The sequence below is a fragment of the Beta vulgaris genome, chromosome 5 (genome assembly GCF_026745355.1).
Source record: "Beta vulgaris subsp. vulgaris cultivar EL10 chromosome 5, EL10.2, whole genome shotgun sequence".
Taxonomy (NCBI): domain Eukaryota; kingdom Viridiplantae; phylum Streptophyta; class Magnoliopsida; order Caryophyllales; family Amaranthaceae; genus Beta; species Beta vulgaris.
In genome coordinates this window covers 63,306,892-63,324,769 of record NC_079206.1, presented here as the reverse complement: position 1 = coordinate 63,324,769, position 17,878 = coordinate 63,306,892, and the positions used below count along the sequence as shown (strand labels likewise).

At 34.8% G+C, this 17,878-nt stretch overlaps 2 protein-coding genes across 2 annotated transcripts; both read right to left on the bottom strand.

Moving 5' to 3' along the window:
* Nucleotides 1–961: 961 nt before the first annotated feature.
* On the bottom strand, nucleotides 962–7,120 carry LOC104894426 (suppressor protein SRP40-like). Its single transcript, XM_057394818.1, has 14 exons — nucleotides 7,098–7,120; nucleotides 6,919–6,996; nucleotides 6,628–6,681; nucleotides 6,322–6,414; nucleotides 5,803–5,889; nucleotides 5,613–5,693; nucleotides 5,311–5,397; nucleotides 4,701–4,799; nucleotides 4,466–4,543; nucleotides 3,803–3,898; nucleotides 3,144–3,309; nucleotides 2,826–3,036; nucleotides 2,366–2,453; nucleotides 962–995 (listed from the first exon to the last, which is right to left on the bottom strand). The coding sequence occupies exons 1-14, from the start codon at nucleotides 7,118–7,120 to the stop codon at nucleotides 962–964; spliced, it is 1,275 nt and encodes a 424-aa protein (XP_057250801.1).
* A 2,975-nt stretch (nucleotides 7,121–10,095) lies between these two features.
* Nucleotides 10,096–17,602, bottom strand: LOC104894425 (fimbrin-2). The gene is made up of 14 exons (XM_010680648.4): nucleotides 17,234–17,602; nucleotides 16,792–16,962; nucleotides 16,060–16,301; nucleotides 15,787–15,958; nucleotides 15,163–15,201; nucleotides 14,889–14,957; nucleotides 14,686–14,802; nucleotides 14,284–14,495; nucleotides 13,764–13,919; nucleotides 13,411–13,610; nucleotides 13,158–13,315; nucleotides 12,414–12,510; nucleotides 11,270–11,361; nucleotides 10,096–10,565 (listed from the first exon to the last, which is right to left on the bottom strand). The coding sequence occupies exons 1-14, from the start codon at nucleotides 17,318–17,320 to the stop codon at nucleotides 10,392–10,394; spliced, it is 1,986 nt and encodes a 661-aa protein (XP_010678950.1). The 5' UTR covers nucleotides 17,321–17,602; the 3' UTR covers nucleotides 10,096–10,391.
* Nucleotides 17,603–17,878: the final 276 nt, after the last annotated feature.

The following is a 17,878-nucleotide window of genomic DNA, read 5'->3' as shown; positions in this document are numbered from 1 at the left end:
ATGCAATTGTCAACTTGCAATCTCCAAGATGCGTCAAGTAAAGATGTGCAAAAACTGGTTGGACGAGTTGCGGTTCTAAAAAGATTTATATACAAATCATCAATCATGTGCAAACTATTTTATGATGAGCTAAGGAAGAACAAATCTTTGGAATGGACAAGCAAGCATGAAGAGGCGTTCCAGAATTTGTTGACCTACATGATGACACCACCTCTCCTAAGCAAGCCAAAAGTCAAAGAAGCAGTGCAACTTTATCTAGCCATAACGTATGCAACTGTAAGTGCCGTTTCGATAAGGGAGGAAGATGGAACGCAATCATCAATCTATTATGTAGGTAGGAGCCTTGTAGATGCTGAAACGAGGTATAATTCCTTAGAGAAACTTATACTTGCTTTAGTGATGGCATCTGCCAAGTTGCGTCCATATTTGAACGTTATCCTATTTGCTTCAAAACTAATTATTGCAACTACTATAACAGACTTTGTGGCTGATTTCAGTCCAAATCTACAAATTGAGGCTAAAGAAGAATTGTTGCAACTACTAGAGTAGACATCAACTCCAAAATGGACCCTATGTACAGACGGAGCAATACAAATTAAATGGGGCAAGACTTGGATTTGTACTATAATTGTCACAAAGGGACATAATAGCCCAAGCTATACATTGTGAATTCAAAGCATCAACTAAAAATGAGGCTGAATATGAAGCTTCGATTATCGCCCTAAATGTTGTGGCAGAACTTAAAGTCAAAGGGATCGAGGTAAGTTGCAACTCTTTATTAACTGTCAATCAATTTAACGGGTCTTACGCAGCAAAAGATCAGAAGATAGCAAAATACCTAGACATAGTCAAGGATGCTGCTAGCAAATTCGACGAATTTACCATCAAGCAAATTCATAGAGAGCACAATGTCTAGGTAGATGCCCTAGCCAACCTAGGCTTGGGCTCGGCATCGCTAAACTTAAGCAACTTCCTCATTGTGCACATCATGCAACCTACAACATATAGACTTCAAATAAATGAAACCAACACTGAAGTTGCCCCCAAAGAAGTACATTGGATGGAAGAATACATCCAATGGTTGAAAGAAGGCATCTTAAACACGCAACTTGTAGAGAAGCGAACTTTCAAGGTAAAAGCATCCCGGTACTTCATTTTAATTGATAATATATTATTTCGCAAGTCAGTTGTAGGTCCTTACTTAAAATGCCTCAAAAAACACGACGTACAGAGTTACATGATGGCGAATGTGGCAACCATGCTGGAGGCAGAAGCTTATCTAACAAAGCACTCAGGACGGGCTACTTCTGGCCCACTATAAGGATGTCATGATAGAAATTACGGATCATAAAAAAAACATAGGTTAGAGTTCAGGTTTGATTTCTGTAGATAATATAGGAAGGATTGTCTATAATGATAGGCAAATCAAAGACTTTCTCGGGGATTTTTGGTCATCCATTTGATATTTTGAAAATAGGTGGATTGAAATTTCAAATTGATAAGTCCATTTGTAATATTTAACACTAGCTTTAAATCCAACACTTGTTTTAGTCTCTATTTGTGGTGACATAAGTCCCTCCCTACAACTTTAATTTTAAATTTTATAACAAAGCAACAAGGTCTACTCGACATGAATTGGAATATGCTCGCAAATGCTTCAATGCTATTTGCATTTTGAGTAAGGAGACACCTTAGGTATAACAAAATAGTTAAGACATAAAAGATGAAACTAAAATAAGCTATGTGATATTTAAAAGAAAATAAGTACATTATATAGATTAGGGGTAAAAATTTGGATAATAAATGTCGTATTTTTTCCATCTACACTTATAGAACCTAAAAAGTAAAAGAAAAATTAGGTACGGTCCTTAAAATTTGAAACATTGAGCAATTGCTCACTCTCCTCATGGTTCTAAGACCCCTTTGCGAGCCATATAAACCTCCACCAAAGAAACAAACAATAAGAAACTGATAGCATCTTTCTTTGGTAACTTATAAAAAAAAAGCATCTTTCTTTGGTACATTTACCTACTGAAAGCTATTAAGCTAATATGTATTGCAAAGTGTAATCATGCTCCACATACAAATCCTGAAAACCATTCTGACACTGTATTCTAAACTAATATTCACATTTAGGTTCTATACACAGATACTACTACTAGTAAGGACTCAAATATTCACAAATCATGCTCCACATTCAAAACCTGAAAACCATCCAACACTGTAGTCTAACTAAGGTTCACATTTGGTTCTATACACAGATACTAGTAAGGACTCAAATATTCACGAAGTACTACTACTGTCTATTTCTGTGTGTGTGGGTGAGGGATTCTTATGCAACCTCCAAGGACGGGAAAAGGGAGACCTGATGCCAGAAACCGCAAATGCCCCACTCTTAGGATGATGAATCTGAATCTTTGAGCAGACTTCGCAACCATTGAGTCCAGTGGCAGCTGCAAAGCCATATGATGAAGGTCAGTTGTATAATTGAAATCAATTTTAATTATACGTTCAAATGATACAGAGCTTAACATGAGTCATATTAGCTTAATCAAAGGTTTTCATAACATACATCGCAGTAAATTAAAATGAATCTCGTATTTCTGTGCTTTCTTATCATGAGATGTAAATCATTACAATAAACAACATTGATGCAATTTTTTGAGTTGTATAGTTGAAACAACTTGAACTAAGCATAAAAGGCAATCTGAAGGGTTAGTCCTAAGTCCTAACCAATAGATATGGGTGAATTAGGTGACCATCAAACAAGAGAATGTTGAAGTAAAGTAATCAATATTCTTGAAAGCATGCATACATTCAAGTACCTGATTCTGAGTCACTAGGTCCCAAGCAAGTGCAAAGGGTAACTTGAGGTTCTGGCTTCTCGATCACCAATTCAACAAAAAAGAGTAATGGCTTAGCTTCCGGATCATTTTTCGACTTAGCCTTAAAGTTGGCATGGTAGTGTAATCCGCGACTTGTAGTCACAAATGATAAACTAGACACCGGCTCCACAAGCTCATACTCGGTACCACCCTGAGAAAAGTTGAAGAATAAAAAGTTCCAAACATGGTAGATTAGCTAACATTGCAGGAATCAAGAGTACAAAACAGAGAAAAAAGATGAAATAAAGCTAGATTAACCTCAGCATTTTTGCAGGAAGCATTCAAGAAAGATATAGCTGCTTCTGCACATTCTTGATTTTGCGCAGCATACTCCTCTTTCTCTACTTCCACCAAGCTCTTAAAGGAGAAGTTAAATGGTTCTTGGAGAAGAGCATAAATATCCTGCAATATAGACTCCTCCGACCTAGCACAAAATTGTTAACAAGTGGAGTACTACCTTAGTCTCAAACTGTATGCAAACTACATGGCATTTGATCAATATTTGTTCATATCAATTTTCAGTGGCATATATATGCAACAGAAAATGTAGGCTACTGAATTACCAAATTCTTCATATTCGCTATGAACTAACCAAAGCTATTAATGAGAAATAGTAAAGTCCAAACTCAAAATTTTAAGGATCTTTAGTCCCAAAACATTTCAGCTATATTCCCATTACCAAATGTTTTTTCAGGGTATCGCCAAAATAAGAGATAAATTCATATTTAACAGATACTACCTCGGCTCATCTTTAGTTGTGGCATAGCTAGTTCGATCAAATTATACTATTGGATAATACAAGTAATAAATTCTAAAAAATCCAGATTATAAGGAATCTAAATAAAGCATAATTATGTAAAATTATAGCATGCAGAATTAATTAGATCAAGATAATGTTTAATCAATAATCATATTACCTGGTATTGTTAACTTCTTTAGTATCATTAGCATCAAGTTCTCGCATAAGTTTGTCCAACTTCGTATCCCAACTAGTAGTACTGGAACTAGTAGTACTATTTAAAACGTAAATCAAACAGAATTAAGTAAATCAAATCGAGTAGAATTCAAGAAACAAAACAAAATTGATTTTGGAGTATGAACTAACCAAAGCTACATGGCATTTGATCAATATTTGCTCATATCAATTTTCAGTGGCATATATATGCAACAGAAAATGTAGGGTACTGAATTACCAAATTCTTCATATTCGCTATATATGAACTAATCAAAGCTATAAATGAGAAATAGTAAAGTCCAAACTCAAAAGTTTAAGGATCTTTAGTCCCAAAACATTTCAGCTATATGCCCATTACCAAATATTTTTTCAGGGTATCGCCAAAATAAGAGATAAATTCATATTTAACAGATACTACCTCGGCTCATATTTAGTTGTGGCATAGGCCGCATAGCTAGTTCGATCAAATTATACTATAAACATGACAAATTGATTTTGGATAATACAAATAATAAATTCTTAAAAAATCCAGATTATAAGGAATCTAAATAAAGCATAATTATGTAAAATTATAGCATGCAGAATTAATTAGATCAAGATAATGTTTAATCAATAATCTTATTACCTGGTACTGTCAACTTCTTCAGTATCATTAGCATCAGGTTCTTGCATAAGTGTGTCCAACTTCGTATCCCAACTAGTACTACCCTCATAAAACGTAAATCAAACAGAAGTAAGTAAATCAAATCGAGTAGAATTCAAGAAACAAAACAAGTGCACACAATATCTAAAAATTCAGATTAAGCATAATTATGTAAGATTATATCATGCAGAATTAATTAGATCAATAATCATATTACCTGGTACTGGGACCATCAACTTCAGTATCATTAGCTTCAGGTTCTGCCAAAAGTTTTTCGAGCTTCGAACCCCAAGTAGTAGTACTAGTAGTGGCGGATCTTCACCAACCATTTTACAGGGGCCAAATAGAAAAATATGTGTTCAATTACAAAATTTCAAAGATTAATAAAATACTAGTAGAAGCATATTAAAGGTTAAATATATCATTATCAATAGCTATAAAGAAGTTATTGTAGCTCATGCAATTGTTTGAAGTCCCAATACTTCAGTTTTTAAGCAGTTTTGTCCATTTATTTAAGACCATTATCAAATCTTTAAGAAATTGTAAGAATAATTCATACGTGGGCCAGCTTCAATTTTGTCTAATAAATTGTATCCAACCTTATATATTGTATTAATCTAAGAGGGGTCAGGCCCCTGCTCGCCCCTCTTAAAATCCGCCATTGTACTACCCTCATAAAACGTAAATCAAACAGAAGTAAGTGAATCAAATCGAGTTGAATTCAAGAAACAAAACAAATGCACACAATATTTAAAAATCCAGATTAAGCATAATTATGTAAGATTATATATATCATGCAGAATTAATTAGATCAATAATCATATTACCTGTTACTGGGACCATTAACTTCATCGTCAGTATCATTAGTATCAAGTTCGTCCATAAGTTTTTCGAGCTTCGAACCCCAAGTAGTACTACCCTCATAAAACGTAAATGAAACAGCAGTAAGTAAATCAAATGGAAATGCAAATATAAAAAGGAAACAATTAACAAATTAAACATTAGAATAGAATTCATGAAACAAAATAAATGCACACAATATTAAAAAATCCAGATTATATAAAGAATCTAAATAAAGCATAATTATCATGTATAGATAAAGTTAATGTTTAATCAATAATCATATTACCTTGTACTGGAATGATTTTTGTTAACTTCTTCAATATCATCAGCATCACGTTCTTGCTCAATTTTGGCAATCTTCGTCTCCCTACTACCCTCATAAAACGTAAATTAAACAGAAGTAAGTGATTTAAATCGAGTAGAATTCATGCAGAATTAATTAGAACAAGATAGTGTTTAATCAATAATCATATTACCTAGTATTGGGACCATCAACTTCAGTATCATTAGCATCAATTTCTAGAAGTTTTTCGAGCTTCGAACCCCAAGTAGTAGTACTACTACTACCCTCATAAAACATAAATCAAATAGAAGTAAGTAAATCAAATGGAAATGCAAATATAAAAAAGAAAATGATTAACAAACTAAACATTTAGAATAGAATTCAAGAAACAAAACAAATGCACACAATATTTAAAAATCCAGATTATATAAAGCTATGTTGCTCAGATACAGATTGAATGTCTACTCGGATATGGGTGTCTAAGTGTCCGATTCGGCTATTTTGTAGAAAAAAGACAAGCTTTAAGTTTAAAATGAAGTATTCAAGTAAAATGTCGTGTTGGACACGACACGACACGACACCCGGTTTTTGAGATAAATGAAGGTGTCGGAGTAACATAGATATAAAGAATCCAAATATAGCATAATTATGTAAGATTATAGCATGCAGAATTAATAAGATCAAGATAGTGTTCAATCAATAATCATATTACCTGGTACTGCCAGGAGGCCCAGGACCATCAACTTCAGTATCATTATCATCAAGTTCTTCCATAAGTTTTTCGAGCTTCGAACCCCAAGTAGTACTACCCTCATAAAACGTAAATCAAACAGAAGTAAGTAAATCAAATGCAAATGCAAATATAAAGAAGAAAATGATTAACAAATCAAACATTAGAATAGAATTCAAGAAACAAAATACATGCACACAATATTTAAAAATCCAGATTATATAAAGAATCTAAATAAAGCATAATTATATATAGATGAAGTTAATGTTTAATCAATAATCATATTACCTTGTACTGGAATGATCTTTAACTTCTTGCTCAATTTTGGCAATCTTCGTCTCCCTACAACCCACATAAAACGTAAATTAAACAGAAGTAAGTAAATCAAATGGAAATGCAAATATAAAGAAGAAAATGATAACAATAGAGTAGAATTCAAGGAACAAAATACATGCACAGAATGTTTAATAATCCAGATTATATAAAGAATCTAAAATAAAGCATAATTATGTAAGATTATAGTAGCATGCATGCAGAATTAATTAGATCAAGATAATGTTTAATCAATAATCATATTACCTGGTACTGTTAACTTCTTCAGTATCATTATCATCAGGTTCGTCCAGAAGTTTCTCAAGCTTCGAACCCCAAGTAGTACTACCCTCATAAAACGTAAATCAAACAGCAGTAAAAAATGGGAAATTGTAAAAAATGTAATCACAGAGAAAAGAAGAGAAAAGAAAAGGGGGAAATTTCACTTGCTATCAGAATTCGACTCCATTGTTGCGATCGTTGAGTTCTTGCAATATAGTTTGATGTTTTGAATAGGAATTTCTCTCCTTATATAGTAATAGTGTTATATGCACCCTGGTCTTAATGTCATGTTCTTTCCCGCCAAGTCTCGTTACTATTTTTTCCTAGTAGTTGTATGATGGTTTTTTCAAGAGGTAACAAGTAACATCACAATAATTAATAATTAAACCTGTCAAACGGGTTGGGTGGGTTTCGAGTTCGGTCGGGTCGAATATGGATAATGTGATGTGGGTTTCCGGATCGGATCATGGTAAAAATACGAAACTTTTCAACCCAAAACTTTTAATTTGAGTGGCAATATGGGAAGAGGCGTATAAAGTATGGACTTTACGGTAATTATTGATAATAGAAATAGAAATAGAGAGAGATAAAATGAGGATCATGTCATCATGTAATTTACGTAAAGTATATAGATGTTGTATTTAAATTTAAACATCCAAAAATACAAAATTTCCATTTGGTTCATTATTTTCCCCATATTATTCAAGAGGAAGAGGTTTAAAAATAAGAAAGAGAGTCGAGAAAAAATAAAATGAAATAAAATGGGATGAAATATGGAGGGAGAGGAAAGAAATTGGGATTCTAACGCTTGAAAATCTACTTTAATGGCATGAATCCAACTACAAGTTTCATCTTACAAAATGTTCATAAAAAGTGATTTTATGCCAAAAATATTTTATAAGGTGATTTCTAAAAAAAATTACATTTAAAAAGTAATTTTTGACAAACTTCATAATTTTTATTGAATTGATTTGAATTTATGAGTTTCTATTTGAATCGTAGCTCCTCTTATTCGTAGGCGACTACTCTAATACTAGATATCTAGCAATAGTGTTGGGCTAGAGACAGAGTGATATGAGATGGGGTTTCTTATACGGCTTTCCCGCATTGCTCCCATGCCATTTCTGAGATCGGAACTTATCTTCTAGGTGAAGGCCACCACCCATCGTGTATTTGTGCACCTAGAAAAATAGGTCCACACTCACAGCTGAGATGCTTCATATATTAATTGGATAATCCAGCTACCAGAGATAAAGGTGTCAAATTGGATCACTGGGTGGGTTTGGGTTGACCCAACCTGGGTCGAAATGATTTGAGTCGGAATAATATGAGTGAGGGTGAGTCGTGGGTCGGATGTGGGTGGGTCTGGATGGCCTTTAGTCAAATCTAATTGGGTGAGGAAGCTCTCAAAATTGGATCGGGTAGGGTTGGCTCGAGTGGTGGTTTGGTGGGGTAAATTTGGGTTAGAATGGAATAAGGTGAAGTCGAACCAAACTAAATCGGCTCTCGGATGGACTTGGGCCGGAACAAATTGGCTCTCATAAGGACTTGGATCTGCTCTAGCCGGCGCTAGATGGACTTAGGTTGGAACAAATCACCTCTCGGAAGAACTTGGGTTGGCTGAAACCGACGCCGAATGGACTTGGTTTGGCGCAAAATGACTTTAGGAAGGATTTAGATCGGCTCGGGCCAGCGTCATGTGGAGTTGGGTTGGCTTAAATTGGCTTTCGAAATAACGTGGGTCGAATCAATTCGACAGCCATCTTTCGGTGATTTGGCCACTTGGGTTTGCTCAAACCGACTCTCATGAAGAATTAGGTCGGTTTCAACTTGGGTAAATCTGGGTCGCTTCTCCCTCAAGCTTAAGTTTTAAATGTACTTAATCTATTTCCTTCAGTTAGAAGCAGATTCCTTCTTACATGTACTCTGCTCTTCACGCGACCTTCACGTAATGTCTTTCGCGCCAAGTCTCGTTACTAGTACTAAAAGTCTATAACACCTTACTATAACACCCTATGACTCTAGTGAGTCGGTGAAATCTTTTTATCTTAAAGGGTTATCTGTAATAGAAGTGACACTTTTTAAGTTGACCTACTATCTCTAATAATGACATATTTGGCTTAAAAAATGACTCGTTGAACTTGAGAAGTGACCCCTATATGGCAAAATGTGCAATGTGCATATGGCGCACACACTTGCAACAAGAGGATCATGCATACCGCTCAAATTGCACAAAAATGTGATTCCAATTGCTTAATTGGATATCCTAATTTGAAGTTTTAATTCTTTAGGTTTGATCTTCCTTAAAGATAATGTTGACTAATTGTATTGTGTTTTAGATATAGATTTCTAATTATTATTTTTTTTTACCAAAGTTACTATCTCAGGGCTTGTTCATTGTCGTTTTTTGTTTCTATATTTTAGTTTTCTGGAGAACCAAAAACAAAAGTAAAATAAAAACTAGGAAAAGTAGTTTTCAACTATGTTGATAGTTTTCATAATTGACATATTTTGTATAAGTATGACTAATTTTAAGTTTAATAAACCCCTTATAACATATGCTTTTTGCATTCATAAAACCAAAATTGAAACTAACGATGATGCCAGACAAGCCCTAGCTCAGCAATTCTCCTTACAAAATTTTCAAATTCCCAATCCATCCTAGGTGGACGGTAGATGGTAATTATTTTTGCCTTTGAAGTACAATGAGAATCATCTTCTATAGGAGCATGAAAAGTGCTCAAATCTTAGGTTTACCATTTATACTAAAAAGTAGTGGGAAAGTAATCAAAACATATGCACGGGAGAGGTAATTGTTCAGTGCTGATTTCTTATGGTTTTTACATCAATGTATCAAAGATGTTTAAATTTTTCATTTCAGCAAACCTTTTTTCTACGGATATAGAAGGAAACGGTTCCAGAACTTGTACTGTTAGCTAACTTTAATACAGGCTCAAATACCCGATTATCCAATTCGAAAATTTGGTTATTCGAATTCCAGACACTCTTATCTTCATATTAGATAAACCGGATTGAATATATGATTCTATGCACCCATCCATGGATGTTGATGAGGTCATCTGCTACAATGAAGTATATAAAGGGTAAGATTTTGACAGGGTCAAATACAACTTACATTGATAAATGATAATAATAATGGTCTAATTCGAAGTTCATCTTTAGTAATTTATAATTTTGCTGAGAAATCCCATAGCGTCAATTACATACAGGAACTAAACAGAATGCTTGCTTGCTATTCACATGTAACTTCTCTCTTTGGAAAATTGACTATAGAAAAACACTCGCTCCCTATCATTTTCTTGCACTTAAATCACAAGGAAAGCAAAACCTTTGACGGAAGATTAAAAATAATAACAGAAAAAATGGAGGAAATGGAAGAACTTTAGTTAAAGTTCCCATATACATACAGAATAATCACATAATTGTATACGCCCAACCTACTCTAATGATGATTCAGATGCAGCGTCATCCAGGGTCGAGTTCGACGTGGTTTCTGACTGACTTCCATTCTCGCTGTCGGAGGAACTAGATGATTTATTATCTTCCGCAGGTTGATTCAAGAACCAATACATTATGCTTGCTGTTAATGTAAGGATCATCTTCTGGTTGACCTGATAAACAAAACAGTTATTAGTACATGTGATGCGACATTCCACAACTTTAGTTGATCATGTGTGACAATGTTTATAGTGTATAGATGGGATTTACTGATGCAAACTTACAACGGTTACCCTCTTGATGCATCAACTAATTACCAATAAGTTCAGAGGGGTTTTTAATTGTCTTTTAATGGAGATAGACCAGATAGTGATAATGGTGCACCATCATTTGAATGTGCTACGCATTACATAGGAGACGAGCTGAATGTATGAACATTTTATTTATGTAATAAATTACTTTGCTTAGTTGCATTTTTCTAGGATTCTTGTATCTTGTCATTCTTGTGTAAACTGTTGCTAAATATTGTGAATAATATTCTTGATTCACTGATTAGGGACTTCATCATACTCTACCGACTAGAAGTACTGTGATTCTCAAGGCATTGGTGGCGCTTGCATTACAAGTTCACCGCACATGAGAAAAACAACCCTATATGAGAAAAGGAATCGTACTACTACAAACTCAACAAGGTGAGATTGAGCTCATCAAAAGAGGAATGATAACAGGCTATAACATAAAGTGACAGTAGTCAGTAGCTAACAAGACTACGTAGTAGTATAGTACTGGTTATTAGTTTTTTGTGTTGAAGACAAATGTAGGCAAGGACAATTCTGCTTGTGAAGCAATGAGGAAGACTGTAAAGAAGTGCCCATACCTCAGTGATGTCTTCAGGAAGCAAAAAAATAGAACATCCAAGTTTCCTCGCGACACTGATGATGTACGAGGCATTCATCCTTTTCTCTTCATCTGAAAATATATATTAAATTTGAATTGACAATCAGCATGACTAACAGATTTACTAGAAGATCCAATACAAATGATTAGTGCGAAAGAGCAACCAGCATAAACATGAAAACTTGCCCCAGAAAGGGGAAAAGTAGAGGATACAGATAGTATCATTAAAGCTACACTTCAGGACAAAGAGCACAAATGCAGAACAAGAACTCTACTTGCTTCCAGAAATGCAGGTAATACCATGAGAAATTCTAGTTGTTTTTCACATAACGAATACTAGCAGATCTGCAGACGTAGATGCATGTAATTGGAAGTCCTAGCATATAGCTGAAGTTACAGATTTCAGCTGATGAACGTGAAAAGTATTTTCCAATTACTATACTATTTAGTCATCATTTCCCAAGAAGGCAAAACCACTATATCCTATGGACTATGGTCAAAGCATAGAACTATTGCCTTTACGCATTGTGGGCTCATAATTTTGCCAGAATCTAAACGGGGCCATGACCTGGCTTTCAAACACACCTATGCATTAGATCATTTACTCCCTTTATAAAGACAACTCAAATATGAAAATTTTACACAAGGCAAAGAAAAGGGGAGGGGGTGTTTTGAAAAGCAGCCTGTCTTTAATAAAATTACTATAGCAGATTCTTAATTCAATGAGCACCATGTCTTAGTTTTTCCAGCTGCTGATCTTTCTTTGTTGAGTTTGTTTACATTGATTTGAATTACACCACGGCTAAATGAAATTTCAGTATCGTATGTGTTTCTGTACTTACACAGTTACACTCACAACCTCAGACAATCAAAAAGGGCAATAATAAGATAAAACACTATTTAGTAATGTGCTCCTAAATTTATTAAGAAAAAGAGCTCTGAAATTCCATTGCAATGCACTTGGCATATGCAATATGAAACAGTTCCATTTTAGTAAGAATCAGAAGTAAACAAAGCGAGGCACGATAAAAATCAATGGCAAAAAAGTTTCGAGAAACCTTCATGAAACTAAACACATTATGCAAAAGGAAAGTTTTGCTGTAATCACGTCAGGAAGTGCATACCACTTATTCCCTTTGTAACAAGGCTCCAATTTACTACTCTTGGCTGTACCGCACTAAGAAGTTCAAGGAAAAACATCCCATCTGACAAACTCTTATCCTGCGAAGCAGATAATTTGAGAATTAGAAGTTGTCAAGTTACAAACTATAACTTTTTGGACAGAACAAGTTTGCTTGCTAACTCATTTCCCTATTCTGGTGGGACTTCTAGGAAAAAATTATGGATACCTTCCAGAAAGCAGAACCAAATCTTGACACATATTTAGTAAATAATATATACAGAACATCAATATAAAGTGAGGCACCGCAAACATAAGGTTAACTTTGTTTTCTAGAATTTTACTTGATTAGGAGTAATAAGAAGTGCTACACGAACCTCTGTTAGATAGTAAAAGTAAAGCTACACCTAAAAATAAAAGTTTGCTTAAATAGTTTAGCAAGCAAGAGTTACATGTATACATATAAGAAAGTGGAAACAACTAAATAAATCGAAACATGACATACAAAATTTGCAAATATAAGGAAAAAGTGTTTTATAGCACTTTGCAATAAGTTTGACTTTGATATTTGATAAACAGAGACTTTAGAAATTCATTATGAATCAAAGGTGCTCCTAAGCTACTTTAGTTAAATATTGGCTATTAAGCACAACTTGGTTCATCATTAACCGCATCTGAGTGAGATCCTTTCTAGATGTGTTGTGAACTTGTGATAGAGTTCTGTTCAAGAGAAAGAATAGATATATACCTTAAAACTTCTCATACGTAACTGTCCTCCAGAGTTCTTCACTAGACTGTTAGCCCATTCTAGAATATCAGCGTCATTGATTTCCTTCCCATGAGAATGGAACCTTAAGTTCCTTAGGAGTTGCATCATGTTGCATCGCATCAATTGCCACAAGTAAGCTGAAAAGTATCGATTTGGAAATCTCATTCAAACTCACACACATAGTGATAGATATAATTTGAACAAACTGCACTAGTCATGAATGACCACATACCTAAAATCAACTTTTTATTTCCTTGCACGATATCATTTCCAGCAATATTGACTAAAGAGAACTTCAATTGCTTTCCAAGCTTTATTGCTTGATTACAATTTTCAACTTTTTTAAATGGCATCTTGATGGGAGGCTTGTTTGCGACTTTCCAATTGACAATTTTTGGTGAGACCTTGTCCAATGTCTCTAAGAGTATCCATCTATGAGCAATAAAATTTTAAGTACGATATTAACCACGGGTAATAAAGCAATTACATAAATGTAGGAAGCTCAAATGTGTGCCAAGCTTTCTCCAGTATTTCATAATACATCTTATATGATGGAGGAACTTGTTTGAGTCGGATTATACTTACCCATCTCTTAGATCTTCAAATACATTGTCAATGCATTTTGAATTGCCAAGACTATTTAGCCAAAAGCGGAAAGCTCTTTCTTCTCGTGAGACTTGAGCATCATCTGGTGAAGTTTCAAGAAAAGATATGTCTTTCACTTGGGTAGAGAGTCCGTTCCTATCATAGGAATAGAAGATAGTTTACATGTCTGTTTGTCTAGTCCCATCAAAAGGATTATATCAATGAAAAACACAAGAAACATGAATTTTTTAAACATAACACCAGCAGATATGATATCAGTCGACAAGTCAATAGTACACAAAACCACTGATCTAGAAGGATTTTGGATGGCTGAATCTGCATCTTGTCCTCCATAAACGATTGCAAGAATCACTCACTTAACCATAAGATCAACAAAGAAGAAAGGTTCACAGCTTACATAAAGAAGACATGTAATGATACACTAAAAACTAAAGAGAAGAGAAAAAGATGTGGTAGAGAAATAGAAACTTGAAACTTTTCTGACAGTACCAATCCTCACCTATGTTGAAATACATGTGCAACAAAGGCAAGGTTGAGATTTGGTGACCCTTCCACTATATCCTTAGCTGTCAAGTATCTTTTGCAGCCCATCTTATCAGCATGTTCGAGTACTAATTTTGCTCTTTGTAGAGGATCCTTTACCTTCAATGTTTGTGGATTATTGTGCTCTGGAGCAAGTACGTTTAAGAGGTGAGCATAGGCTTCTCCGTCCTGCAAGAATTCACTTTGTAATCAGCAACCCAGAAACAAGCTACTAAGCCATATCCAGTGAAAAGAAGATGGCCAAGATACAAAAGGTCTTAAGCCAGTATTTACTATAACAAAGTTCCTCTACAAAAAACATGGAGATTAATAAAACACTATCATGGTTGTCTTAGGAACAGAATAAATGCAACTATACCTTAATATCAGAGGAGAAATTAGTGATGACTTTCTTGTATCCAGACTTTTTAAGTTGGAAGTTCATCCATCTCAGCAAGATTTTTTCTGGTGGAAGACTCATCAGCTCTTCTGCATCCTAGGAGTTTGAGACACTTGAATAAGACATTGAGATGAAAAATCAACATGATTCAGGATCAGAATATCAGAACCGAAGGTCCTCACCTCACTGCTGTCCACTAACTCAACCAACTGAGGTGTTTTCTTTAAGTTGAGGTCTGCCAAAAGTTGAATCTACAGAAACAACAGCACATACTAAGATCTCTAAACTTGAACGCAGGTGTAATTCTAATACAGTATGCATTAACCATCAACTATGACTGCTAAAATCTTCTCACTTGTGAAGAGACAATTTTCAAATAAAACATGAGTTTTTCATGGTTAGAATATGAATCATATAATATTATGAACACTTGAAGATAGTATGATGGAGCCGTACCTTAATGATTTGAGCAACCAACCCCAGCACAAGATGACGCTGTTACCAAACCAATTGGTGATATCAGTATTTCTTGCGAAACAATGCAGCAATCAGTGATATATAGATTAATAGATATGACAAACACAACAGAATAAGCTCGTGATATACAGTTGTATTATGACAACTGACAAGAACCAAAACAACAAAAAGGTGCAAGATAGTAGCACGATCAATAGATTGATGTAATTTGTCTATTGACCACTAAGTTCTGCACCCTTCTGTGAGCTCCAATATTAGAGTTGTATGCCTATCTGTGAGCTGGATGCGAGACAGAGCACACACTTTTGGCTACAAATAAAGATACTTTGGATAGAACATAGCCGAAAAGCCTAACTACTTCAATACAGTTTCTTGGAAATCACTTGCAAATGAAACAAGGGTTTCCTAAATCATGTCTAATAAAAACTAATCATTCGTCCTGCATTCTTCATCTGATACCAATGGATATTGACTCGTCTTATCAGTAAATTATTTTATCCACCTGTACTTGCAGGAAAACCCTTCTATGGATTTGAATGAAATTGGCAAATGCAAGAAGACAGAAAATATGAAGAATCATCTTGAAAAGCAAATTCATCTTACCCTTCCTTCAATGAAATCTTGCGAGTCTATATTAACCACAGTACACCCAATAGCCTTAGCTGAATTAAGGCCAAGAGTGTGATTTTCATTTCTCTCCCATGGATTGAGCATGCTCTTCATGTTAATAGCTCGTTCATCAATCGTCCCAGGAACAGCAACATTGATAAGTTTACTGTATTTATTACCAAGATAAGTTGAAAAACTTGCCATGGTATCAAAGCTAATGGAATTCAAGAATTGTAGTACAAATATGACAAGGGAAAGAGTATCGACCATAGAAGGACGCCATCCTTAACAATCTCAAACATATCATTGGTTGTCGGATCAATGGGAAGGTATTGCTTCAAGAACTTGTCTTCTCCAAGATAATTGTTGATATGTGAAACATAAGAAGATTTCTCGGACTCGCTTATCGTGTGAAGCAATGTTGTTGTAGCAGCCTTAAGAAATGCTGACGAGTTTTTCACCGGACTTCCCATTTTTGAACTTGCATGTGCGTGCAGCTTCAAATAGACCTGTATGAAAACACACGTTCTCCCTCTATAAAACCACATTCTCTAATCTCTTTAATGAGCACATGATTATAGCAAAGGGATGCAAAAATAAAACAGCTCCACTCACTAAAAAACCTCCTTCTTGATTTCGCCACTCCTAAAATATACTTCTAAGTTGTTCAATTCTTCAAACCTAAATTTACTTTTCCTCCAACGGTATTATGTTGCAAATTTGCAATCCAGATTGTTTCTAATTTCTTCAATCAAGCTTATAACTAACTACGAATACTTTTTCTTGTACAGTTCAAGCTAATTCAAATCGGTATTAGATTTTTATCTTTCACGCATGTAACTTCTAATCCATTGAGTTGGATAATATTGAACCATAACCATCTTAATCATGTATTAGCTTTGTTTTTTACAATTTTCCATGATCATAGGATTCTGATAAGTTGAAATTTTAAAATCATATTGCTAATCAAGTGCTTAACAGAAAATTCCAGAAACTTACTCCAAGAAAGAGCTCGAAATCAACTTCATCATTCATGTTCTGGTAATTACTCCGAAGAAATGAATCTCTCTCCTCTTCAGTTAAATTCTCTCCAACAACCTTGAGGTTCGACATCTTCAACGGCAAATCAGCGAGTGTAAGAGGTCCACTCTCTCTCCTCAACGTATGAAACTGCATTCAACAACATCAATACATCATCATCATCATCATCATCATCATCATCATCATCATCATCATCATCATCAACAACAACAACAACAACAACATCATCATCATCATCAACAACAACAACATCATCATCATCAACAACAACAACCACGTCATGATCATCAACAACAAAAACAACATCATCATCAACAACAACAACAACAACAAATGTTCAAATTCAGGATCTGACGCTTTTCATCAGAAGTAACAAAAAAAAAAAAAGAGTGAATTGAACCTGAGATTTCAAGCTACGAAGCTCGACTTGAGTGAACTGATTCTGAAGCCATGGATCTGACACTAAAATTCCGACGTATCCAGCCATTAAAATGAAGGAAAACTTAGGGATTTGAGAATTTGATCGATTTTCTCTTTGTGTTTTGTTTTCTCTCTCTAAATGTGTATTGTTGTTCTTCGTTATCTGTCTCAGTCTCAGTCTCAGTGGATTTGTTTCTCTCTCTCTCTTCACTGCAAAGTTTGGGTTGAGTGAGAGAGGAAGGAGGGAGAGAGTAGGCCGAAGCAGAGCTGTCAGACTTGTAGAGCAAATATGTTTATTTGGAATTCAAATTATGACTGTTTTGTCCTCCCCTCCCTCGTTTTACCGTTGGCATTTGGCAAGCATTGCTTTTTAAGTTTTAACAAGATTTTAAAATTTGTGACTATGTGTGTTAGTTGCTCGATAATAATGCTGTTGATCAGAATTTAATTTGAATAAAAAGGGCTTAATAATGGGCAATTTTAGGGTCTTGCTAAATGCCGCCCTAAAATTTCCAGTTAACGCCCTGTATTTTTGTATTTGTATACATGGGTTGTATTTCCCTCCCTACATCTCTTTCATCCACAATAACTCCGGCAATTATTCCGGCTAACTTTCCCATCAAGA

Coding starts and splice junctions, on each gene's coding strand:
- LOC104894425 (XM_010680648.4), bottom strand. CDS start 17,320: ATGGCTGGATACGTCGGAATTTTAGTGTCAGATCCATGGCTTCAGAAT. Junction 14,958..15,162: donor TGGTTGCTCAAATCATTAAG/GTACGGCTCCAT, acceptor TTGTTTCTGTAG/ATTCAACTTTTGGCAGACCT. Junction 11,362..12,413: donor TGTTACAAAGGGAATAAGTG/GTATGCACTTCC, acceptor ATATATTTTCAG/ATGAAGAGAAAAGGATGAAT.
- LOC104894426 (XM_057394818.1), bottom strand. CDS start 7,120: ATGGAGTCGAATTCTGATAGCAA. Junction 5,694..5,802: donor GTTGATGGTCCCAATACTAG/GTAATATGATTA, acceptor TGAGGGTAGTAG/GGAGACGAAGATTGCCAAAA. Junction 5,398..5,612: donor AAAAATCATTCCAGTACAAG/GTAATATGATTA, acceptor TTATGAGGGTAG/TACTACTTGGGGTTCGAAGC.